This window comes from Thalia democratica, chromosome 2, assembly GCF_965202585.1.
Source record: "Thalia democratica chromosome 2, ktThaDemo2.hap1.1, whole genome shotgun sequence".
NCBI classification, from domain to species: Eukaryota; Metazoa; Chordata; class Thaliacea; order Salpida; family Salpidae; genus Thalia; species Thalia democratica.
The window spans coordinates 36,292,928-36,320,041 of NC_139166.1; the positions used below are offsets into that span (position 1 = coordinate 36,292,928).

The 27,114-nt window shown below is 26.0% G+C and overlaps 1 protein-coding gene across 2 annotated transcripts in view; it reads right to left on the bottom strand.

Annotated features, from left to right (window-relative positions):
* LOC145849946 (uncharacterized) overlaps window positions 1-24,772 on the bottom strand; it is a 69,282-nt gene extending 44,510 nt beyond the window's left edge. For both annotated transcript variants that reach the window (XM_082955073.1, XM_082955072.1), the window contains exons 1-7: window positions 24,701-24,772; window positions 23,113-23,228; window positions 18,558-18,610; window positions 12,500-12,560; window positions 2,289-2,323; window positions 284-331; window positions 103-215 (exon numbers count right to left, since the gene is read on the bottom strand). In XM_082955073.1, coding sequence (XP_082811199.1) covers window positions 103-215; window positions 284-331; window positions 2,289-2,323; window positions 12,500-12,560; window positions 18,558-18,610; window positions 23,113-23,228; window positions 24,701-24,760 — 486 coding nt within the window. In that variant the 5' untranslated portion in view covers window positions 24,761-24,772. The remainder of the gene's footprint in view (window positions 1-102; window positions 216-283; window positions 332-2,288; window positions 2,324-12,499; window positions 12,561-18,557; window positions 18,611-23,112; window positions 23,229-24,700) is intronic.
* Window positions 24,773-27,114: the final 2,342 nt, after the last annotated feature.

Genomic DNA, 27,114 nt, shown 5'->3' on the forward strand with positions numbered 1-27,114 from the left:
AATGTAAACATTAACGCCAAATTGAGCTTTAAAACAATTAAAAATTTATTACCTATCAATAAAAATACTTTATTTAAAATATTTTTATCTGTTATAACTTACGCCTTTAGCTAAAGGTGGTAAACAGCTATCAACTTTTTGTTTTTGAACCAATTTTGAAGTTTTTGATGTTTTAAGATCATCCAGTTTTGTAGAGTTGGTGTCATATGAGGCAACTAAAAATTTTTTTTTTTAGTATTTATTAAAACTCGATAAAATTAAGATATTTATATATTTACTGTACCTGTTAAATTTGAAGCTTTCATACTTGATGTGTCAAGTTGATTCTTTTCTGTTAAATAAAAGTTAAACTTTAAACACAAAAACATATTTTTTGACCTCAAACATTTCATTTAGTGTATAAATATTTAAATAAATAATAAAGGGCACTTAAACTAAATAGCTAAAATATATTGCGCTATTCTTGTCGACTTTAAATTATCTTGTATCTTTCTCTAAACTATAAGTATTTACACATTTTAAATTGTTAACCAAGTGTTCTGCTATGAAAAAAGGTTCTGTAGCATTAATAACCTTATTGATTTCTCCTTTTTAATATCAATAAAGCTAAATATTTTTCAACACATCTTAAAATATGATGGTTCGTTTTCAAATATATTGATGTTAACTAAATACTTCTTGTTTATAGTTTTGTAAGATTTAAGATAAATAATATTTCTAGCAACATTTTTGATTTGGTTTAGCTTAAAGCAATTTGTATCTTATTAAGAAGACAAAAACTATCTAATTATACTTTTTATTTATCTATGGAATACGTTTTTATACTTATCCAGTTTTGTTTATTAATTTAGTGTGGTTTGTATAATCAATTTAATTTTTACTCATGTTAACTGTGTTTTATATCAATGTTATTAAAGACTGTTTTGTTTGATTAACGTAGATTAATGATTTGTTTTCGAAATAAAATTTTATTGATTATTGTACTGTTTAAATATAAATAAACATTTGATCAGTTCATTTGTTATTTTTATGTTAACGACAGCACGAAATATATTATGTTGTTTAAATTGAGTTTTTTTTCATATATTGTTTAAATACTAACATTTTAATTATTTTTAAAAAATTAAATAATTCAAAAAATATCTATTAAGTAGTAACTTAAAAAAGTTTTAGCGTGTCTAAAAAGAAGTCAGTAAAACGACTACGAATCAATTAATTAACATGCTTTTAGTGGTCCAATTAAGTACATCATATGCAAATAAGATGCGAGACGTAAATTTTCCTTTATATATTTGCTTAAATATTTGTATAACTAACTAAGCAACAAGAAAATAGTTTTAAATCTTATAAATTAAATATATATATATTGAATCAATTGTTACTTTTAAAGTACCTAATAATATTGATTTGTTTGTACTTGTTTTTGCTTAGCGCTTGTCTCTTTTCAAAGGAAATTTTTTATGAACTTAAAGTGAGTATTTTCTTAATTATAGACGTATAGGTTCAATAAATATGTACTCCTGAATAACTTGAATCATACTCTTACAAACTAATTTGATCCGACTGATTTTTTTTGTATTATTAAAATCTGGCTAAATCCGGTAGATCACTAGTTGTAATAAGTTGATACAATGTTATTCAGGAGATTTAACCCATTTATAATGAACGTCGCTGATCGGTGTTAAACTTAAACTATTTAAAGGAGCTTTAACTGTTAGATTCAAATTGAAATTTTTATAAATACAGATGTTAAATGATGTGTTTCAAGAACTATTTGTTTAACGCAATATATATTTAGTTCATAATTAAAAAGAGGAATAATAAAAATGAAAAGATTTACATTTTTTCTGTGCAGCTTGTAAGTTACCCATACTTAGCAATTAAGATTATTCAAACTAATAAGTGGTTTTGTTTTAGCTAAACAGTTAATTAAAAATAATTATAATTAAAAAAATAGCATGCAACAGGTATTTCACTTTGCTCCATAAGTAAAAATTATACTTAATATAACTTATTGGAATTATCATTCAGAATAAAAATATTTTTGTAAAATATTTTTTAATTTTCTTTCTGAAACTTAACGACATAGTCATGTTTTTTTTTTTTGTCTGTAACAACAGCTCAAAACTATTTCTACTACATTAAAAAGTAAAACTACATTTGTAACGATATTTATAAACAAATGCATTTTGTATAAGGAGTTATTAAACGTAAAATAAATGACTGATACTTTCCACATAAACTGTTTTATTTTTTTACTTTATAAATTCTAAACTAGACAAACATACTTTTACATGGAAGCTTCTGATAGGTTGGTGATTTTCTGTAATTTAAAAAGATTTACTTACTTTAGATAGATAAATTAACTTGGCATAAAAGCTACAATAAAGAAAACTGTATAAACTTTTCTTGGTAAGGTACATGTTAGTTATAAGTTAAGTGACATACTTGTTAGTTGAACATGATAAATAAGAGCTTTTTACTATTAAATTTTTTAATGAGTTACGAGCTATGTTATAAAATATGAAGCTTATATATTTAATCAAAAACTATAATATATAAAACTATATTAAAACTGAAAATATACTTTATGCTGGATTATTAAAACATACTTAATTTAAAACTTAAAATAGGTTTATTAAACCTATTTATTTTAATTTTTTTGTCCTAAATATTAATTCCAAATAAATTCAAAAACTTTTGGTCAATAATACGAATAATTTAGTAACTAACAATATAGATGTCATGATGTAAATATTTTTCAAATAAATTATAACCCTGAAGAGAGAAAAAAGTTTTTAATCCCCAGCTCTAGTTTGAATTGAATTGCACTGTGCTTATTATTAATGCAAAAGTCACGCCAAAAAAAAAAACAATGTGACGTAGTTATGAAATTTTATAGAGGACAAATTTCAGTGCAAAGATAAATTTTCAAACATATAAAATTCACAAAACTACAAATATAAGCGAAGATATCATTGAATATTTTAAAATTTAGACGAGCTTTTCATGTTTCGACAAGACGATATGAATTTGCTCATCTTATTTGAGCAACCCTCTTTTTTCAACGCAGGCATAACGACTGTTGATTCTTTAAAGCACAGCCTACAGACAGGGTTACTACCATCAGTTATAGACTGTGCTCTTTTTATCACCTCCCAGGTTATTCTAAAATCAATGCTTTTTTACGCTTTACGTCTCAAAAGTACTTTGAAAGCTTAGTCCCAAATTCATATACACCACCTTTAAAATATTTTTTATGGTTAGCATATCGGAATCTGAACTGAGTTGAGCATAAGCCGATGTAGAACTTCTTATCAAGGTCAAAGTTAACTGTTGCCTTATAAATAATATTCTCCGAACGGCAATAGCCCCCTTTCAAATTATATTTGCAGCCACTAGCGCAATTACATTGATTCTGAATTAGACCACTTTTATTTAATATTTTATTTATTATTTGACTTAATTGATCTCTTTAAAATAGCAATACATAAATAACTAATTTGCATATTATGTATATCAAAGGATTTTGATAGTGGATTATTTATGTTGAAATGTTTTTTCACTAGACTTATAAATTCTCTACCGATATTTGTTTAAATGAACTACTGAATGGGGAATCATACCAAACTATATTTCGTTTTATTTTATTTTTATTGTTAGTTTTAGTTTTTGCTCCGTTTTTTCAAATTTAAGTTTACCATTGTGACGGCATTTTTTTAATTAATTCGTAATTGTTTTTTGTCTCTAAAAAAATTCTTTATTAGTTGATCTTTTATTTAAACGTTGATCAATTATATTTGGTATTTGTCTTATAATATTTTTTGGGTGCTATAGTTTTTATAAATATACATAAATTTGCGGTTTGCATTTTACAAGGCAGGTAGGAGAGATCGGCTGCATGACAATTCAAAATCGGACAATTCAAATTCTGTCAGTTAAATTCTCAGTAAAAATACTCAAAAATTAATATATACTTGAAAAAAATAAAAAATACGTGTGTAGGTATTATTCATATATATAAGCCATTTTTTATTTTTTGCAAAACTATAATTATTTTCGAGAAATATAAAAATTACTAAAAACAACTGTATTTTAAAAATTAATTTTAGGAATATCTCAAAGTAATGTTTAAAGTTTTACAAAAAAAAAAGTTATTAATAAGACCTACATACGTATTTTTTCTTATCTTTAAAAATATATTACTTTTTGAGTTGAGGCCCTTTATTTGTTTTTTTCAAGAATTTCAATTGTCGGAATTTGAATTGATCGAATTTGAATAGTCGTGCACCCAAGAGATCATACAAGTTGAGCTTCACATCTAGGTAGTCAGTTGTCATCATTGGTGATTCAACAGTGACTTGTCACCCCATAGACTTAAAGAAGGCATGCGTTTGTTATTTTAACCTTTCAACTTTAAAGCCAGAAGAATTAGACAGTACAACTAGCCCATCATCCCTGTATAAACCAACTCTTTCTAAATCAAAAATATGTTTCAACCCGTCTAGCAATAAAAGTCCTACTAATTCACATAATTTTGCATCCATAACAGATCCCTGTGCTACATCAAAAAGAGAACTGGTATTATTTGCTCTCTTCTTGCGCCACAGGTTTCCTTGTTCGTGGAGTACTGACTTACATGAGTTTTTTTATTAGACTTAAGTCTTCATTAGGTACGCTAGTATAATTAACAGTGAACTTTAGTGATTTTATTACTAGTTCTTTGCTGATAGAACGATATAAACCCACTACATCAAACTTAAAAAATATGTACGTTTGTTTTTCTAAACCAGTGAATCAATTTAAGACTTGGTCTGTATCAGCCACTGCATAAGTTTAGATTTTAAACGAACAGCTTTATTGATGCAGTCCATCTTAACCTTACATATACGAACTATATCGGACTTAGAAGTGTTGATTAATCTACACTTTTAATGTGTCAAAAAGTTTTCTTAAAGGTTTTGACCGTTATGTATGCGTTTTTAACGGGAGTTTTTTAAGTCTGTCGTGTATTTTAAGATTACTAGTTAAATTTTTAGCCTCTAGATTAGAATCTTTTGAAGTTTTATCAGATTTTTTGGTTAAAATTAATATGATTAGATAAACTAAATCAACTTCCACAAGGCCACTTTAAGGGCTCTTAAATACTTTATTGCAAATATTTTAATTTAAAACAAACATTACATATGTTTCAATGAAGTTGTTTGTAATCCTCAGCTGTTAAAGCTCAAATTGAATTGCACTGTGCTTAACATTAATACAATAATTACGTCACAGTGTTTATTTGTGTAACTTTTGTATAATGTTAAGCACAGTGCAATAACCATCAGCTGTAGGCTGTGCTTTAATTACCACCTCTAAATTTATTCTAAAATCATTTTTTACGCTTTAGGTGACAAACATATGTCGAAAGCTCAGTCTCATTTTCATAAACATCACATTTAAAATAGTTTTTATGGTTAGCATATCTGAATCGGAATTAAATTGAGAATAATCAGAGGTAGAACTTCTTTTCAAGGTCAGATTTAACTGTTGCCTTGTAGATAATGTTCTCTGAACGGCAATTGCTTCTTTCAAATCATATATATAGCCACCAGCGCAATTACAGTGACTCTGTATTTGATCACTTTTATGTAACATCTTTTGGTCATATGACTCAATTAATGTCTCCAAACTAGCCGTATATAACCATTATGATTATGTATGCGTTGAAACACAAAAGGGTTGCTTAAACAAGAGAAACTAATTTATATCGTTCTGTCAACATATGAGGTTATTTAGTTCTGGTTAGTATTTCATATTTCATCTTAAAATCTGTATTGTAAGCAATGCCTAATTTCCAATACAATCTAATATAATCCAACAATAACATCCAATAAAGCAACCAAGCAGTACGTTGGGTCTACAGGAAACAGTTTCAAAGAAAGATTTAATATTTACAAATCTTCATTTAACAATAAAAATATAAAACATACAACAGAACTGGGAAACTATATTTTGGATTTAAAAGACAACAATACAGATTTTAAGATAAAATGAGAATTATTAAGTAGAACTAATTCAAATTCAACACTAATTTAGGTAGCAAACTTTTTAGGCTAGAAAAAACCCAAATAGATAAAGTAGATAAGACTAAACAAAACAAGACAAGCGAAAGGCGAAATATATGTAAATATTATCAAAAATTCTTGTTTAGCAAAATTAAACCCAATTAAATTAAAATCAAATTAAAACTAAGCCGCACGTAAGAACAGTTTAGTACATTTTTCACCACTTTTCCCTTAAATTAAAAAAAATTATAACAGTTACTAAAACTTTTTCAAAATGCACAAGTTTTTAAATTAATAACAAAACGAAAAGCAGCAAACATTTCAAACTCAACTTACTGTACAAAAATGTTCAACATCATTATTATGTCACAATATTTATTTAATTTGTAAATTCTAAAGTAAAACAAGTCAAATAAACTAAAGCTTTTCTGATGATTATATAAGATAGAAACATATCATATATGAAACAATTGTAAAAGACTGTCGTTTATTGTATAATTATATATACAGGGTTGCCAAATGTCTTTGGCAAACTTTCTCAATATTTTTAAAAGACTTTTTAAAGACTAAAAACAATAACCAATTAATAATAAAAAATGCAGTTACAATGATAAACTAAATTTTGAATAAACGGAGAAAAAAAACTAAAAAAAACAATAAAAATAAAAGAAAGCGAAACATAATTTGGTATAATTCCCTATTCTATAGTTCATTCAAAACAAATATCGGCAGAGAATTTATAAATCTAGTAAAAAAACATTTCGACAAAAAAAACCATTATCCAAGATCTTTAACAAACATAATATGCGAATTAGTTATTCATGTATGGCGAATTTGGAGAGATTAATTAAGTCACACAATCAGAGGATTTTAAACAAGAGTAATTTAATCAAAAGTCAGTGTTAGTGGCTGCAAATATGATTTGAAAGGGGCAATTGCCGTTCGGAGAACATTATTTAAAAGGCATCAGTTAACACTGACCTTGAAAAGAAGTTCTACATTGGCTTATGCTAAACTAAGTTCAGATTCTGGTATGCTTACCATAAAAAATCTTTTAAAGGTGGTGTATACGACAATTAGACTGAGCTTTCAAAGTATGTTTGCGGCCTAAAGCGCAAAAACATTGATTTTAAATTAACTTAAGAGGTGATAAAAAGAGCACAGCCAATAGCAAATGGTAATAACCCTGTTTGTAGGATGTGCTTAAAAGAATCAACAGCCGTTGTGTATGCATAGAAAAATGAATGTTGTTTAAAGAAGGAGTGAATTCATACCGTCTTGTCGACATATGAAAAAGCTCCTCTTTTAATACAACAAATTTTAATGTATTTTATAGTCACTTAACTGTGGTTTTTGTAAATTTTAGTTGTTTGTTTCGTTAGATGAAAGATCAGTTTTGCCAACGAATATTTGTAATGTACAATATTCAATTCTTACGTCTTTTTTTTTGTTTTTTTGTATAACTTTTGCATCTCTGTTTACCAAAGTGCTTTTTATTTTAAATTGAACCAGCTGAAGATTAAAGACTTTTTTTTTTTGTTTTTATGAAACATATGTTCTGGAATCGCATTTTCGTAATAAATTATTTAAAAGCCATTCAAGTGGGCTCTGTAGAAAGTGATTAAGTTTAAATAATCACCGCATTTTCTGTGTTGAAAAATTTAATTTATTAAGTTAATGGTTTTATTTCTACATATATATATATATAAGATGTAACGTTATAAGGCGTTAAATCCTGGAGATCCTGATAAGCTAAGCTTATCGGAATGTATACCACAGATGTTCTTGTGCTAAAACTTTATTTCAACTAAGTTGAAATAAAGTTTTAGCACAAGAACATCTGTGGTATATATATATATATATATATATATCGAAAAAAGTTAATTAACTTCGTAAGTTAAATCTTTCATACGGAGCCCACTTTAGGGGCTTTTTTAATAAAAAGGTTTATTTCAAGATGTAAAACTTGAAGGACTCGAGTTTTGTGCTTATGCACTCATCAACTTTTAATTTAGAGAATATCATTAAGGCACACAACCAAAAAAATTTAAATCAAAACTCAGAAATTCGGAAGTCAATGTGGTTGCGCTGGTAGCTGTAAATATAATTTAAAAGGGGCAATTGCCGTTCAGAGAACATCGTTTACAGGGCCACAGTTAACTCTGGCGTTGAGACGAGATTCTATGTCGGCTTGTGGTCGACTCAGTTTAAATTCAGGTATGCCAATCATAAAAAAAAATCTTTTAAAGGAGGCATGTATGAAAATGACACTGAGCTTTCAAAGTATGTTTGTGGCTTAAAGCGCAGCAGTATTGACTTTGAAATATTCTAGGATTTATCAAAAGAGCGCAACCTATAGCTGCCGGCAATAGCCCATAATGTAGGCTGTGTCTCAAAGAAGCAACATCCGTTGTATATGCACTGAAAGACAAGAGATGCCTAAATAAAAGAAGCGAGTTTGTATCGTCTTGTAGACATATAAAAAAATAGTCTTTAAAATTTAATAAGTTTCAATTTCATCTTATAATAATTTAAATTAAAATTTTTATCTTAATTTTATTTTTATCTCTTTCAATTATCTGTCCAAATATACAGTTACTCACTGAAGTTTTATGAATTTTTGCCAGTTTATTGTCGATTGGTAGACTAATTTTTGCACAAGCCGTTTTGCATGATTTTTGATAGTTTCAAAATTACGTCATAATCCATTTATGCTTACTTTTTAATTTTCATTTGTGTGTTTTGTTTTGTGCTTTATTTTGAACTGGTTTTGAAGTTGATCAGTGCATAGGCACGAAACTCGAGTCCTTTAAGTTTTACATCTTGAAATAAATCTTTATATATATATATATATAATTTATTAGAAAAATTTGATTTTAAAAATACTGGTACACGTGTTTCATAAGACTAGACGCCTTAATTATCAGCCAGCTAATTTTAAAATAAAAAGCACTTTGCTAAACATAGATGTAAAAGTTTAACAAAAAACAAAAAACAGTATGACGTAATATTGTGCATTACAAAAATTCAGTACAAAAATCGATCTATCATCTGACTTTCAAACAACTAAAATTAACAAAAACAACAGTTACGTGACTATTAAATACTTCAAAATTTATTGTACAACAAAATTCAACAAATTCACAAAAGCTAAACTAGACACAATAAATAAAAGAATAATAATAGGCTCAAAACTAAATCAATGGAAAAACACTGACAGCGTTATAAACTGGTTCAATAAACTAAAAATAACCACTAAAACCCAGTTCATAAATTCGATATTACTAAATTTTACCCATCCATAACAAAAACAACTTTAATTAACTCATTAAAATTTGCTGAAAATTGACACCAATCACAGAAAACGATCAAAAGTAAATACAACATTCCTGCAAGTCTACAATCTTTCACGAAAATAAAACATGGGAAAAAATAAACACCCCTGACCTCTTTAACGATAGCAAGGGATCCTACAATGGAGCCGAAGTGTGCGACATGGTAGGACTTTTCATGCTAAGCGAAAATAAAAAAACTAATATATTTAATGAAGAACAGTTGGGTATATATAGAGACGATGGCATTGCGGTCATCCAATCTAAATCGCCGAGAACCACAGAAAACACAACAAAAGAATTACACAAAAATTTTAACAAATGGGTAAAACAACAGTAGATGCAGGACTAATCAAAACAGATTTTTTGGATATCGAATTGAACTTACCCAACAAAACATACATCCCTTTTAGATAACCAAATTCGGATATCCTTTATGTGAGCAATAAATCAAACCACCCTAATCAAATATTAAAACAATAAACAATGAACTTTACCGCAAGATCAATAACAACAGCATCCGAGACAATCCCACGACCGGTTTCGTCCTTTCGACCGGTGGTCGTGGGATTGATACGTCATAAAAAATTTAACAAATTAATCAATAATTTATGCAGCTTTGAGACATGAAGTATCAAACTTGTAAGTGTTTGTGATTGTATATGTAAATGTTGTGAAATAAATAAGTGCATAAGTAGACAGAGTTATTTAAAGTAGAGTCGTCGGTTGTGGAGACAAATATTCGATAAATTTTGCCGCTAGTTTAGAAGTAGGTCTTTATCTTCTGCTGCAATTACTGCTCTTTCTGTATTGCAAGTTGGGCAAATTCTACTTACTTATGCACTTATTTATTTCACATCATTCACATTTACAATCACAAACACTTACAAGTTTAATATTTCATGTTTTTAAGCTGCATAAATTATTGATTAATTTGTTAAATTTATTATGACGTTACATTTCTGCACAACTTAATTTAATTTTCATTTTTAAAAACTTGCCTATTCTTAGAGCTTTTTTGAGGTTAGTATGTGCTTTTATTAAATTTGCAATTTTTGTAGACAATTTTATACTTTTATGTTTTTATTCCAAACTTTGTTTTTAAACCATAAAGTTCGTTTATACTTACTACCAACATAAACATTATACATAACTATACATGTTTTTTTTTCTAATGTGTGTTAATATTTTATAGACTCCGTAGATCTGTTCTTAAATTTATTTGAGAGCAGTGAAACGCCGTTAGTCTGAATATAGTTTTGACACAAAAACATTTATCTTAGCTTATCAGGATCTCCAGGATTTAACGCCTTTTAACGTTACATCTTATAAATATTTATTTACTTATTTATCTAGTTATATAACAAACTATAAATTTATACAGCTGTTTCGTATATAAGATTTATTGTATATATATACTTATACTACAATAAACAAACGGAAGATATGTTCTGTTCAAGTGAAACGATTGTAATTGAAAACTAAGTGTTTTATAAATATAAATTTATACCACAGATGTTCTTGTGCCTACAGAAGTTAGTCCAGAACAGAGGTTAGTGCCTACTTTTATTAAATTTGTTTATTTTATAATTTTATGCTTTTATCCCAAACTTTGTTTTTAAACCATAAGTCCATTTATAGTTACTACCTAGATAAATACTATACATAATTATACATGCTTTTTTCTGCTTTTTTTCTAATGTGTGTTAACATTTTATAGACTCCGTAGATCTGTTCTTAAATTTATTTGAGAGCAGTGAAACGCCGTTAGTTGAAATAAAGTTTTAGCACAAGAACATCTGTGGTATACATTCCGATAAGCTTAGCTTATCAGGATCTCCAGGATTTAACGCCTTATAACGTTACATCTTATAAATTTATATATATATATAGAAAATAATGCGGTTAAATAAATTTAAACACTTTCCACAGAGCCCACTTGAAGGGATTTTAAATAATTTATTAAGAAAAGCAGATTTTCATTAAACCAGAACATACATTTCATAAAGCTAAACGCTTTAATCTTTTAAACTTTTGTATCAATGTTTATTTTAAACTGTATTAGCGGAAGACTTAAGTGTTTAGCTTTATGAAACGTATGTTCTGTTTTTTTTTCAATCTACTTCTCTTAAAAAATTATAAATATTTATATGTATATATATATAATTGTCTTAACTTAACTTTATGTGTACTTTGACTTATGTTTTATTTTATTATCTACTTAATAAAATGACTAAGGATTTTTTATGTTAAACAGAATAGTAAAACAATCGTATCAGAAAAAACTGTAGTGTTGTACTAATATATATTGTCTATAAATACTTACATTTTTTATTACAAAAACATGCATCGGTTTATTAATATGATAAAGCTTAGAAGACCTAAAAACTTATATTTGTCATCGAAAGTGTAGAACAGTATTTTATGTCACAAATTGCTTGATTACGATAAATGGTATTATGCATATAGTCTGCCTATTTTAGACTAGAATCGGACAGCTTTTGATAATTTGACAAAGAAAAAGTTGCTTAAAACCCATTAAGACTTGATAAATAGGTACGAAATATTTTTACTTCTTTATAATAAAGAGTAGCCTTCAATTTTATGAAACTTTTTTCGAAAATTTGTGTTATTTCAAAAACCTTTAAAATTTATAATTTTTTTCAGGATTTTTAAGTTTTTTTTCACTTTTAGTACAAAATTGTAAGGCGTTTCAATAGTTTAAAATTGCTGAAAAGATACTGCATATAAAGACTTTACCAAAAATAATTTGTTGGTTACCAAAAGATTTACCAAAATGGTTACCAAAAGATTATTTTATTTTGAAAAATATTTCCAGAAATATAAGTTTAATTTTTTTATAGTGTAAAATTATTAATATAAAGTATAAAATTAAGTAAAGTATTCTATGTAGTAATATACATTTTTTGTATTTAATCTAAATTTCGTTACTTTACGCGTAAAAATTGTTTGAAATTTTAGGCTATAACAGGTTTTTTTTACAAATTTCTCAAATTCAAAATTGCAGGTTTTTTGGCAACCCCGTAAGTTATTAAAAATCTAAATTTAAAAAATCACAGTTAACTTTTTATAATAAACAAAAACAGTAAAGCTTACATTGGCTGAGGTGGTTTGAACGAAACTTTTGAAGCAGAAACATCACTATCACTTGAATATGCTAAAAAAAAACTTGAGTTATATTTTTTTCTTTACAAAACTATTTAATCAAGTTTTTTCTACAAAAACTAAAAAATCAGAAATAATAAACATTTCTAAAACAATTATTTAAAAATTGATAGCAAAAATAAATTAAATGGGATATCTTCTGCTCTGCAGACTTTCGCCGATATTTTTGTTAATTGTACATTGACGAGCGTACCAGCTGTCTTGCCTAGTGGACAATATATTGAATGTTGCTCGGCACTGATCAATACTAACAAACGGTTGCTTAATGTCGCATGTATAAACCATTAATAGATTGATATCTAAAGTTTTTCGGTTGTGACTGACTGATGAGTCCTAATCAGGACGAAACCGGTCTCATTCGGTTTGTGTACCGAAAGTGTGTGGTCTGATGATCGAATTGGTATGATCAACCCTTTTATTAAAATGAGATATATTATAATTTTGAAAGACTTGTGATACAATATAAAATTATTAGCTTACATTTTCAATAAAACAAACGTTTTACTGCTAACTTAACTTGTATTTGATACTTTAAATTTAATATGTTAATCAAAGATCTTATAATAAAACATCAGTTAGGGATAGTTAGGACTAGGTTTATGTCTTACAAATTTCAATAACTGTATGCATTTGAACTGTTTCTCTTTTGCTATTCTAATGAAATAATCTTTAAAACTGATTTTCTTCAATTTTCATGGTTTTAAAAAAGATGTTAAGTAGTTAGATCGCTTACTATCAAAAATTAAAAGTATACTTCATAACTTGGTAATACTTAAAACTTAAATTCAAATAAAACCGGCACAAGCTTTATAATTTCAAATAACTTATTTCTTAATTACAATCTGATAATGTTTAAGTACAAAAATTGATTTTTGTTAAATCCCAGCAAAGTTATTTTCCATCTGATCAATTTACAACGGAATGAATTAAAATCCAAATAATTTACCCTTTGACCAATTTCCAGCCAGATATATTTGTTTCGATCACAACATTCATCATATGAGAGATTTATTTTAATTGTTTTCTACCCAATTAATTCAAATCTAAATATTTTACAATACAATTCACAGACTTTTAAATGGTTGACAGCTAAATAAAAAATTCTAACTTTAGTACGCTTTTGAAAAAATTGCGGCGTTTATTCTATTTATATCAAATTTAAGGTTAGAAAGACTCATGTATGTTCATAAATTAACCAAATACTACTGATTTTGAAACAAGACTAACTTAAATTTTTATTTAGGTTGGTTTTTATTTTCAAAATAAAATTGTACTCAGTTTTAAATAATTAGTTGTATAATAAACTAAAAACAGGTTAAACAAGATATTTGAAATTTACCCTTTAGTATCTAGTGGTCATAAATACTATTTTTAAGTCTTTTCTAAGATAGCAATCAATGGTCAACTCCAAAATTTATTCTTACACCAATTCACGAGTACAACTTATACTAAAAAATATTCTGGATTCTTCATATAAGTATAATAACTATAAAAACAAAAACACTAAATATATTTCGAGCAATTCTAATCAGTAGAGTACAAAGCTAACAAGTAATAAGATTTTACAAACTTATATAGTAACTAAGTAATCAAGTAATCATAAAGTAATCAAGATATTAATAAAAGACAAAAGCAATTAGTAACACTTAAAATCAAATAAGTTCACTTACGTTATAATTGATCTACAGTAAAACTAGACATATATAAAATAAAAACAATCAAAGTATTATATATAAAGTATTATATTGGATTAAAGACAAGACATCTATGGAAAAGAATAAAAGAGCATGTACCAAAAAGTGTAGAGAATTTTTGCTTTTATTAATATACCGGGAAAGGTTATAAACGCATCTAAACGTTCATCTATTGTTAACATAGTTAATAATTTAGTTAATAATTCAACTTCTGTAAACATTTATAATATAAATAGATATAAAATTATTAAAACTTGTAGTAATGTTTTCGGTTTGATTAAATTAGAAGCCAATTGTATTTTGTTAAGGAAACCTGTTTTATGTAAGCAAAAATATTTTGACTATACTGTTTCTTTATTTTCGTAATACTTTATACGGATTTTTTCATTTTATTTAAGTTTAGTTTTACTGTAGATCAATTATAAAGTAAGTGAACTTATTTGATTTTAACTGTTACTAATCGCTTTTGTCTTTTATTAATTTCTTGATTCCTTTATGATTACTATATAAGTTTGTAAAATCTTATTACTTGTTAGCTTTGTACCCTACTGATGAGAATTGCTCGAAATATATTTAGTGTTTTTGAAATTGTTTGTCTTGTGTAACTTATTGTTGTTTACTGGTCACTTATGTTCCAATATAAAAACAAAGTCATAACCTTTAAATAATTTTAGAAAACTAGTTAAGTGGATAATAATTCGAATTAAAAGTAAACATCAAGGACTAATAGGACAAGAATAGAAGGATGGAATGTAAACAAATGGAAATATTCTATTAAAAAACTACTCAGATAGGAAGTGATTCAACAAGGGTTGGGTTGGTTCGAAAATAATTGAATAAAAAAAGAACAGCTGCTACTACTAACTCATTTTATACTACCTTGTTTAGAAGTATTCTATTGAATATAACTACAAACATTTAATTTAAAGTTTGTTTTAGCTCACAACCTCAAAATCAAAAGCTTATTGGTTGTTTTACAATGCAAACTTAAGTTTAAAGGCATTCATTTAAATTATTTCATGCTATTGATTATTTATAGTTTGAAACAGTTTAAAATAGAATACTTAATTTTGTATATAACTAAAGGAATAGTGATTAAATCAATTATTATAAATTAGTTTTTTACTTATAAATCTAAGCTACCAGTAAATTTTTACTGTTTAAAAATTTAAAATATTTTAAGTAATTATTGACATACAATCAATCAAAGTTTCAGAGAAGATGCCAATGAATACTACTTATTAAAATTCTACCTCCTTCAACAGTTTCCGGGCTATATTTTTATTACAAGATAATCAGTCTGTAAATCTGTATGCTTGAAAAAAAGTTTTAATTTTTTTTTAATATAAACAAAACACTTAAGTTTTTTGATCATTTAACTTTTTTTTTAAACTTGTTATAACAGATTTGTCTAAACATTGCAAAAAATACTTCCTGAAAATTTTAGGCCTCTGGCTAAAAAATATTAAATAGATTTTTTGTAAAATTTTAAGTTTTCGAAGAAACTGACAATGAAAAGTTGCGGTTTTTATAGGTTTGTGTTGGAAACTTTTTAGAAAATGACTATTCTTACTTCTAGCTTTAATTTAAGAACCAATATTATTAAAAAAAAACGTTGGACTACTTCTTATACACTTAATTTATCTAATAATGGTAAATAGGTATAAAACATGGGTGGCTGTCAAATTTGCACGAGTGCACAAAGATACTTTTGCACAAAGACACTTTTGCACAAGGGGATAAAATTGCACGAATATACTTTTGCACAAAGACTTTTTTGCACGAGCAGACAATTTTAAACGGAGACATTTTGCACAGATTATTTTTTTTTTATTAATTTGGTTTTTTTTTTACTATCTCTATTACCCGTAACCCTTACACTCGGACGGTAAGTTATTTTTTTTAACTATAACTGTTACCTCTAACCCTTGGTCAGTTGCCTTTTTTTTTAATTATTATCGTTTTTTATAATAATAATTTTTACTAGTTACTTTCTTTTTATCTTTATTACCCGTAAACCTTTCTTCAGTGAACTTTAAACTAACAGAACAGAGTTAGTTTAAAGTTCACTGAAGAAGGACGGTTGTCCGAAATCGATTTGAACTAAAGTATGCAACAAACTTATTTTTTTTTTTACCATCGTTTGATTTTTTGTAACTATTGATGCAGGGGAAAAAAATCACAAGTAAAAACAATTGACTGTGTCGTGGACCGATTTGAGAATTATATATAAATCTTGTTAATTTAAAATGGAAATAAATTAAGAACTTAGAGTGGGTATCAGGGAATTCAGAGAAATTTAAGCTTTTTAAAATGTTTTTGTATTTTATACAAACTGAGCAGCTATAAAAATACGTTAAGTATGAGCCACAACTGCATTTAAGCTAGTTTATCTTGCTCCTATGATGTTATCACGCATTGCTATTGGTGGGTAAATCTTTTTTCAATAATATACGCTCATTAAACTAAAAAGTATAAATATCATCCTACAAACTTTTAACATTTCATTTAATTTTTAAGATACTTTTGACTTTTGGTTTAGTAAAAAGTTATAAATACAAGAACATATTTTCTTGGTTTATTAAGCTGAAATTCCAATTTTCAGGGACTTTCCTAAACAGCTTGAAAACCAATGAGCAATGGAATTTAAACTCATAAATGTTAGGCCGGAGTTTTAAAAAAATAAAAAGTTAACTAATAAAAATCAAAATTTATGAAAACATTTAATATCTAATTTAAAATAAAGTGCAAAAATTCAAGAGATGTGGGAAAATTTTCAAAAGGATTTTTATTTGGACATTAAGCAAAAAGTCTATTTTATCTTTTTTAGTTTGCAACTTCTAAAATAAACCTGTCAACTATACATCTATAACCTTAAATTTCTATTTTGTATTCTATAAGGTTAGTTTATGAACTTTTAAAGCTGTAAAAAGAATATAGTGGCTGAGATAAAAGTCTACAAAATAAAATTTGTATTACAGATTGTCTAATCACTCATTAAACAAGTACTTGCAGTGTGTAACTTTTTTAATTTATAACAATTCAAACATATTTATGTAGTTAGTACCTTCTCTGACTAATTAATGTATTTTCTTTTAAGGGCATACGGAGGTAAGACACTTTTATAACATGTTGATAATATTTCAAGGATCTTCAACTTAGCAAACAGTTGCTTTTTACTGTTTTTTATAATGAAAATTAGTTTTTGGTATATGAAGGGACTAAGTCGGGAGTTTAATAGGATCCTTATGGAAGGGCGAAGTTTAAAAGGAAAAAAATTGACTATTTAATTTAAAATCTCTCTTCTCATACATTTTTTGGTAAAGTTTTTAAGTTTAATCTTATCTTAATATAAACAACCCTATTGTAGAAAGTTTTAAATTTTTGAGTATAAATTTTGATTTTTTTTTCTTTTGATCATAAATTTTTTAATCTTAATTTTTTTAAATCATTTCAATAGAGTTTTTTTATAATGCAAGTGACATTTCCTAAAAATTTGAGGTCAATAGATTTAAAAATGAAGGAAGAGATAGAGTTTTGGTGAATTCCAGGAAAAAATTTAATAACACACGGTTGTAGCGGATCTTTTTTACAAAACATTTTATATCTCAAAAGTTAATTGAAATTGTTATGTTTCATAAAAAGTATCCTATAGTATAGTGTATACTCTATCTTTCGAATAAGAGCCAATGTTAATTTTTGTAAAACAAATGTTGGACCCCGCTTCCCTATGCCATTAAGGTGGTTATACAAAATATGAAAAAGTAAAAAAAGGACTTAAAATTTATAGATCAAATCAAAGGTAACGTATTTTTTACAACTTGGTCCCATATTAAAGACCCATGTAAATTTTTCCATAAATATGTATTTAAAACTTTTAACTAAACTGGTTAAATTCTTTAAATAAGAAAAAACTATTTGCTGTTTTTGTAAAAAAATGTACCTCCCTACTCAACAATGACCTTAAGCTGTAAATATAAATTAACTTAAATAATCTGTATGTTGTATTGATATAATTATTAACATTTACAGTACTGATAATACATTACAATACATAAAACATACTTAAAAAAAATGAGTAAATTATTTATTGAACAAGTTTAGAAATATTAAATTTTGATCTGCCTCTTATAAATAAATTTACTAGTTTTAAGACTTAAAATTAAATTGAGATAACAAAACAATAAAATAGGATTAAAGTAGTAGAAGATTTTTTTTTCAGATTTAGAAGAAATCTTCAACTAGACGCTAATATAAACTTTTATTAAATAATATTTAGCAAACTAAACACTCACATTTAGCAAGACTTTTCAAAAGTTCCATATCTTCTAGAGTAGTATTTTGCTTTCTGAAAAGTTATAACTATAAATAAATCTGGAAGTATAACTGGAGACTAGTTTTTATTGTTTAAAAAATGGATACTCAAGTTTAATAAACAATAAGTTTAAAAAAATACCATGTTTCTACCTATTAGGATCGTCAGTTATAATACTTCTGAAACATAAAATAGGCATAAAGATATAAAATTTTACTTAAGTGTTTACACTCCTAAAATATTAATAGTAAAGTAAACAACTACACCAAAGAACAAAGTATTAGTTCAAAAAACTTTTAAAAAAATAAAAACTATAAAAAGTTTAAAAATCATAAAGCATTAACATATTAATATAATGGTAAAATAAGGACTACAAAGTCTATTTGCTGTTTCAGTTTAGGACGCTTACTTTAAATTAGAATTGAATTAAAATCGCGAAAATCATTATTATATCAACCAAAACAAAAAAAAATTATGCAGAATAAGGTAAAACATAAGAAAAAGCCGGAACCAAAATAAATAAAAAACAACTGGTGCGATGGAGAAATTCATTTGAGGTAATTGTTGCAGTTGGTTAGAGAGCATCAAAAACGAAACAGTAAAAAACTTTCTTAATTAATAAATTCTGTGGGAGAAAATTTTAAAAAAATTAAAAAATAAAAATTTTATATAAAAAATAAACAAAAAAACAGTTTTGTTTTTTGTTTTTTTGTTATAATTTTTTTTTTTTCAATTCTGTTCCGACAGAATTTTTTAAATATTGCAAGGAACATTTCCTGAAAATTTGAGGTAGTTATCTCAAAAAACGTAGGAGGAGATAGATTTTTAGTGATTTCTAGTTATTTGCCGTTTTAGTTTGTGCCTCCCATAGGGATTCTATTGTTGCCTCCGACTTTGACCGGCTATATCACAAAACTATTTTGTTTTTTTTTTAAATCTGTAAAAAGAATCTTGTAACTTAGTAAAAACTAAATAAAATAAGATCAAATTTCAAAAAAAGTCTATTTTTAGTTTAAAGTTAAGTTTAAGGTAATAAACTGTGTTAAATAGTATAAAAACATTGAAGAGATACTGTAAAGCTACTTTAAATATGTTTTTCAATAAAAAAAATTATATCTATATGACAGATTTTTAGAGTCAAATCGAAATTTTACTACTGAAAATGTGACAATTATAAAAATTCCAGGGTCTCCATGTTTTTTTTGCCAAAATTGTCAAATTCCAGGTTTTTCCAGGATTCCAGGTAAAGTGGCAACACTGATTGGAAAATCAAAACAAGAGTTTTTGTACTCAGTACTCTATTGACTTTGATGTGTTTTCTTATTTAGGGAGTAGGTGAAATATTTGTATAAATGTTTTAGTTTAATAAAGAAAGAGTATACTCGAGTACTGTATAAATTTGTTATTTTTATACTTCTTTTTACAATTTTGAAAGGTATTTTACAGTTTAATTTAATAAATACTATTAACAGCTTGATCAAGTTTTTTTTTAATAAACAAACAAAAATTAAATGAAAAAAAAAACATTAGATTGCTAATATGTTTGTTAAAGGCAAGGAGAGCGTAAAAAACTTTTTGTTAATATTTTTTACATAAATAACTAGGCTGCCAGTTACTTTTTACTACTTGTTTAAAATTTAACTTTTAAGATATAAGCCATTGAAGTTTGAGAGTTCAATAGATTCGTTATGGGAGTCACAAACCAAAAAAGATAGAGTAATATCAAATTTTCAGGAAATGTTTATTGCAATATCTACAAAAATGTATTGTAAGATATTAATAAAGTGTTAAGAGCATAGAGGGGTAAACCATTTTTTGAAATTTGATCTTATTTTATATAGTTTTTACAGATTAAAAAAATTCAAAAAAATTTTTGAGATATAGCCGGTCAAAGTCAGAGGCAACAATAGGTTCCTTATGGGAGGCGCAAACTAAAACGGCATTGGGGTGGTGCTGCTGACTGTTACTTAAAACCAATTGTTTGTATGCAAAAAAGAGTAATCGGGTATGTTTGTTGTGTACCTGCCTTGACCAAAACAAATCCTTTGTTTAAAAAAACTGGTGTACTAAAATTAAATGATGTGTATAGATTGCAAATTTGTAAGTTGATGCGTAATACTATAACAGGGTTTGATGTAGAACACAATAGATTTACACTTGCTAGCTCTGTTCACTCACACAATACAAGATTTTCAAAGAAAATGAATTTTATAATTAAAAGACCTAAAAACAAGACTTGGTCTTAACTGCTTTAGGTACTTGGGTCCCAAGTTTTGGTCTAGTGTCCCTGAAACTTTTAAAAACTTAAAAATAGATTGTTTTAAATTTAGATATAAAAACTTGTTGTCGAATAATAACTACAAGGAGTAGACCTAGAGAGCTTCTGCAGGTATGTTTTGATTTTATTTCTCAGATCCCAGGTTTTTCCAGAATTCCAGGTTTTTGGGCAACTCTGAGTAATTTCGAAAATCTTTTTTTTTAAGATAATTTTTTAAATGCAACTGAATATTTTTAAAAACGTCAAAAAACAATATGTTATAAAACATTATATTTTAATTTTATGTTGTTACGACAGAATTTTCTAAATACTGCAAGAAACATGTCTGAGGTAATTATCGAAATAAACGTAGAAGGAGATAGATTTTTTGTGAAATAGCTTTTAAAGATTTTAGTTTAAAATTTCACTATTAAGTAGATTATACAATAAGATCTACAAGATACACATTTTCAATAAAACTAGATATATTTCGAGCAATTCTCATCAGTAGAGTACAAAGCTAACAAGGGATAAGATTGCGTCTGATGTTAAGTCTTTTTACTAACGTACCCTTGGAAGAGGTCATCGAAATTTGTGTTGATACATTGTATAAGATAAGTAAACCTATAATTAACGGAATGAATTTTTTTAAACTTTTGAAACTTGCTTTGAAATTATGGATAATTTTTAAATATTTTGAATAATGCTCATAAATCTATCAGTTTCACAATGGAAAAAGAAAGCAATAATGAACTTACATTTTTAGATGTACTTGTAGAACAAGAAGAAAACAGATTTTTAACATCGGTGTATAGAAAGAAAACTGTTACAGGTTGTTATTTGAATTCTCAACCCAACTGTAGTTTAAAGAGATTAGTGAATATAATCAGAACTTTGTGTCATCGTGCACATAAAATTTGTTCCGAGTTGCTACTAAGTTAAATCAAACAGATCAAGTTACTATTAAACAAAAATAGGTACCCACAAGAGTTAGTTAACAAAACAATTCGTTTACATTTGAAAAGTTTGGATTGAATAAAGACATTAGGACCTTAAAAATGTGTAGTTAAATTTAAAATTCCATTCATTTATTATAGCTCAGAAATGTTATAAAATAAAATTAGACAATTGATAAGAAATACTTATTATGCAGCAAACCCTAGAATCGTCTTCACCTCTAAACCACTATTATCACCAGGTGGTAAAGATCCAATATCAAACTTTAAAAAAAGTATGGTAATTTACCAATACAGCTGCTGTTGTAAAGCAAGCTATATTGGATTAACAACAAGACATCTAAGGAAAAGGATAAACCATGTACCAAAGAGCATGTACCAAAGAGTGTAGAGATTTTTGCTTTTCAGATAAAAAAGATGATATACCAGTCAAGATTTTAAATGCATCTAAACGTTCATCCATTGCAGAACATTTGGTTAATAATTCAACATGTGCAAACAGTAATAATCTAATAGATTTAAAACTACTAAAACTTGTAGTAATGTTTTCGATTTGATTTAATTAAAAGCTATTTGTATTTTGTTAAGGATACCTGTTTTATGTAAGCAAAAATATTTTGACTATACTGTTTCTTTATTTTTGTAATACTTTATAAGTGTTGTTTTCAATTTATTAATGTTTAGTTTTACTGTAGATTAATTATAACGTAAGTAAACTTAAATGATTTTAATAGTTACTAATTGCTTTTGTCTTTTATTAATCTTTTAAATACTTTATGATTTCTTGATTACTGGGTTACTATATAAGTTTGTAAAATATTATCTCTTGTTATCTTTGTACTCTACTGATGAGAACTGTTCAAAAAATATCTAGTTTTATTGAAAAAGTCTTGTATATCTTATTGTACAATTACTTGTCACTTATGTTTCAATATTTAAGTAGATTGAAAATATATAAAAATATTCAAATTTATTTTCAAAACTAATTTAGCATAGGTGAAATTTGTAGAATTACTTTTAAGTACATGTTAAAAGCCATAACTTATCATACTTTATTTTGACTAGGTCTTATGATATTTTCAATATCTTAAAGAATTTTACACATAATCAAACTATTGCTCTAGATTCAAAAAACTAGCTTTGTCATAATAATTGAAAAACTTAGACAACTAAATAGGTAAAGGAAAAAAAATTATAAAAAATATTTTTAATCAAAGCAATTACTCTAAATTTAATAAGATGTTTAAATACGTGAACTGGTATGATGAGTTTGTTTCAAATTTAATTATGTATGTAATTTAAATAATAACAAAATCATGAACCTTTTATTTTTGATATGGCTTCTTCCAATTTTGCGCTTTTTTGCCTCTTTTAATAAGGTTAATAGTTGTTGATTTCCATTCCGTTGTTGCTTAGCTCTATTTTTCTTATTTCTGGTCTTTATTTGTTTTGGGATTTTTTAACACTTTTTGGATTTAAATTTACTTTTAACAATCTTTTCTTTAATAATTAGTTTAATAAAAATTAAAGCAAGTAAATTACACTTTATAATAGAATAATAAGGAAACTGAGAACTTGTTTTGCACTTAAAAAATTGATCGACTTTAAATATGAGTTTCTCTCTTTATTTTTTAATTATAAAACAAATTTTATTTTTGTTTGGGCCATAGGAAGATCCAACATTTTTTTTAGTTAACATTTACTTATAACAAATCCTAAACTTCAGGTTTTAAAGAATTTGAAAACTTCAATTAAACTTAAAAGAAATCTTTGTAAAAATATTCCATTACAAACGTAAAGACGACACTATTTTCATTGATAAATTGATTAGAATAATAAAATTTACCTTTTTTTTGAGTCAATTATACCAGATTTTTAGGAAAGTTTCCTTGTAGTATTAAGAAATAATATGTTTGAAAAAAAGCAAAGAAATACAAAAATTAAGGCCATTAGGGTGGTAAATCCTTTTTTACAGTTTTATCTATAATCTATAATTTGTTGAGTTTAGCTACAAGTTGCTTTTTACATACTTCTAAAATTCAAAAAAACTTGAGTTATAGCTGGTCATAATCTGAGACTACAATAGATTCTTTATGAGAAGCTTAAACTAAAACAACCAATTACTAGAAATCACTACTTATCTATCTCCTCCTACTTTTTTTAAATAATTACCTCTAATTTTTAGGAAATGTTCCTTTCAATATATAGAAAATTCTGTCACAACAAAAAAAAAAAAATTTAAAAATATAAATTTTATGAGAAAAAAATAAAAAAACAGTTTTTTTGTTTATTTTTGTTATAAAACTTTTTTTTTTTAGTTTTGTTTGACCAATTTTTTAAACATTGCAAGCAATACTTCCTGTAAATTTGAGCTAATAATCTCAGAAAACGTAGGAGGAGAAAGATTTTTAGTGAAATATTTTTTTTTACCTTTCTAGTTTGTGCCTCCCATAAGGGATTGTAGTCTCTGACTTTGACCAGCTATAACTTTGAAATTATTTATTAATATCACTGACTAGGTTTTACTAAAAATAAATCATTGATAATGAAAAATGTTTTACTCTAAAATTTCTGTTTGAAAAAATGTTTTACTCTATTAGATATCTTCTTTTTTTTTTTAATTCTTTTTCAAATAGAATCATTAAGGATAAATAAATATGACAGTGGTATAAAAATGCTTTGCTGATTTAAAACAGACAACACTTAAGAAAAAATATATATTATGTAATGGTAAAAAAAGTACATGTTTTCAATTATAATAATTAAAATAAAAAGTAACTTAATTAGATATATATTGGTATTCAAATAACTATTAATGATAGCTTAAGTTTTATTTCAAAACAGCTGAATTTTAAATTTAATTTTTGTACTAAGAATTCTTAGTGTAATAATAAAACAATGAGCAAATACCTGTAGTTCTTTTTTAATAAGTTCAGTAATTTCTTCTGAATGTATTTTCTCTGCAGACATTATTATTGCAATTTATCTGTTTTAAGAAAAACTGTATGTTAATTAAAACAGAACTCTTTTAATAAATACTTTTAAAATAGATGACTGTTGAAGTTTTCATTAGAAACCTTATAAGTTGAGAAAAAACATTATCATTACAATTTATTTCAATACTTATATACTTAAAAAATAAAACTACATTATAAATTATCTATGAAAATTATAAAATTTCAAGCTAAATTGAAGTTTATCAAAAATTAATTAGATTTGAGGCCATAGGACAAGTTTGTTGAACACCATAAAATATTGAAAATCAAAAATATAGTAAAAGGGGGAACGGTTTAAAATTTCACAAAAACAAAATTGCACAAGGGAACAAAATTGCAGAAATTAAAATATATAAGAAAAACACAAAAAAAAAACTATAAGATAAATTAATAAAAATACAAAAAGAAAAAAAATTACTAACTGAGGATAATGGTAAGGGGTAACAGTGATAGTATAAATAAAATAAAAACTAATAAAAATTATTATAAAAAAATTGTGAACAAATAAAAAGAAATTAATTAAAAAGAAAAGAAAGCATCCGACCGAGGGTAGGGGTTAGGGGTAACAGTGAAAGTAAAAAGTTAAAAACTTGAAAATTTAAAAAATAATAAAAATTAATAAAAAAATAAAAATAATAAGTTACCAACTGAGGGTAAGGGTTAGGGGTAACAATGAGCGTAAAAAAAATTAATTAATAAAAAAATAAAAAATCAACCCGTTTAATAATGTCTTTGTGCAAAATTGTCTGCTTGTGCAAAAGTGACCCTTTGTGCAAAAGTATCTTTGTGCAATTTTGTGCCCTTGTGCAATTTTGTACTCTTGTGCAAATTTGACAGCTACCTAGTAAAAGGACTTAATTTTTAGAGTGACCTTTTGGCAATTAATAAACAAACCGCTTATTTACTATAACTATTTTGAGATTTATTTAATTGAAAAACTTGAAGTTAAAAAAATTAAAAACATAATATAAGTAAATTTAAATGTCAATAAACTTAAAATAAGAAAAAAAAAAAGTTGTTGTTAGCTGGTAGAAAAAAATTGCTTAGTCTAACAGACTCAGGCTTAATAACTTATCAAAACATGTAGAAATCAAAAATTATGTGCTCTTGATTTTTTTCTTTGTGAGCTAAAAAAATTCAGTAAATATATTTACATTGATCCCACTGAATTTCTAGAAAAAAAAATTATAGAGATCATTATAGAGAAATTATAGATTCAAATATCTAAGGAAAATTATCAAAATACTTTGTCTTGTAGATGGTGCTAGAGAGAAAAACTATATTAAGCAACTGATCCTATTATTTTGAAGCTTAAGGGCATAGGGGGGTGAACACCTTTTATTGAAATTTGATCTTATTTTATATAGTTTTTACTAAGCTACAACATGCTTTTTACAGATTTCAAAAATTAAAAAAAAATTTTGAGATAAAGCCGGTCAAAGTTGGAAGCAACAATAGGATCCTTATGGGAGGCGCAAACTAAAACTGCAAATAATAAATACCACTAAAAATCTATCTGCTCCTAAGTTCTTTGAGATAACGACCTCAAACTTTCACAAAATGTTTCTTGATATATTTAGAAAATTCTGTCAGAAAGAATTTTTTTTTAATTAAAAAATAAAAACTTTATACAAACAATAAACAAAAAAAACAGTTTTTTTTTTTTTTTTTTTTTTAATTTTGTAAGAACAACTTACCTTAGACTTCAGAGAAAGCTTTGACCTCTAAACAAAAGAAGTTTTTAACAAATGTTATAAAATAATGACCTTTTAAATTGGTAAAAATATACTACTTTTTTCTTTTTAAATACTTTATCTTGAATTTTTTATATCTTTCATGTGAATTAAAATGAAAACTACAAAAATCTAAATAAAAATACTTGGTAAAAACCTGCTAAATTTTTTTAGTTTCAAAATTCTACTTTAATTTAAAGCTATAACTCTAAATGGTAAAAAAAAACTTATAAACCAAAAAACAATATTGGTTATTGTAACAAAAAAAACTTAAACCACAAAGAAAAACAAAGAAAAATCTAGAGAAATTTAGAGATTTTCTTTTGTTTTCCATTGTGTACTGAAATCGTTATTTGTCCCTGCGTTGTGATAATAGTGAATAAGTTTACAAATTAAGAATTTGTAAACACTGAGAAGTATAAATTTATTAAAGCACTATGACGTTTGCTTAACGACCAATTTTTAATACAAAATGCTATTCTTTTTGTAGCAATGGGCAGTTATTGATGAACTCTGATTGATGACAGCACATACACCTTTGAATTGAATTGAATCTCTGAGTGGAATTCAGTTAAGCGTTTGAACTTTTGTAAAT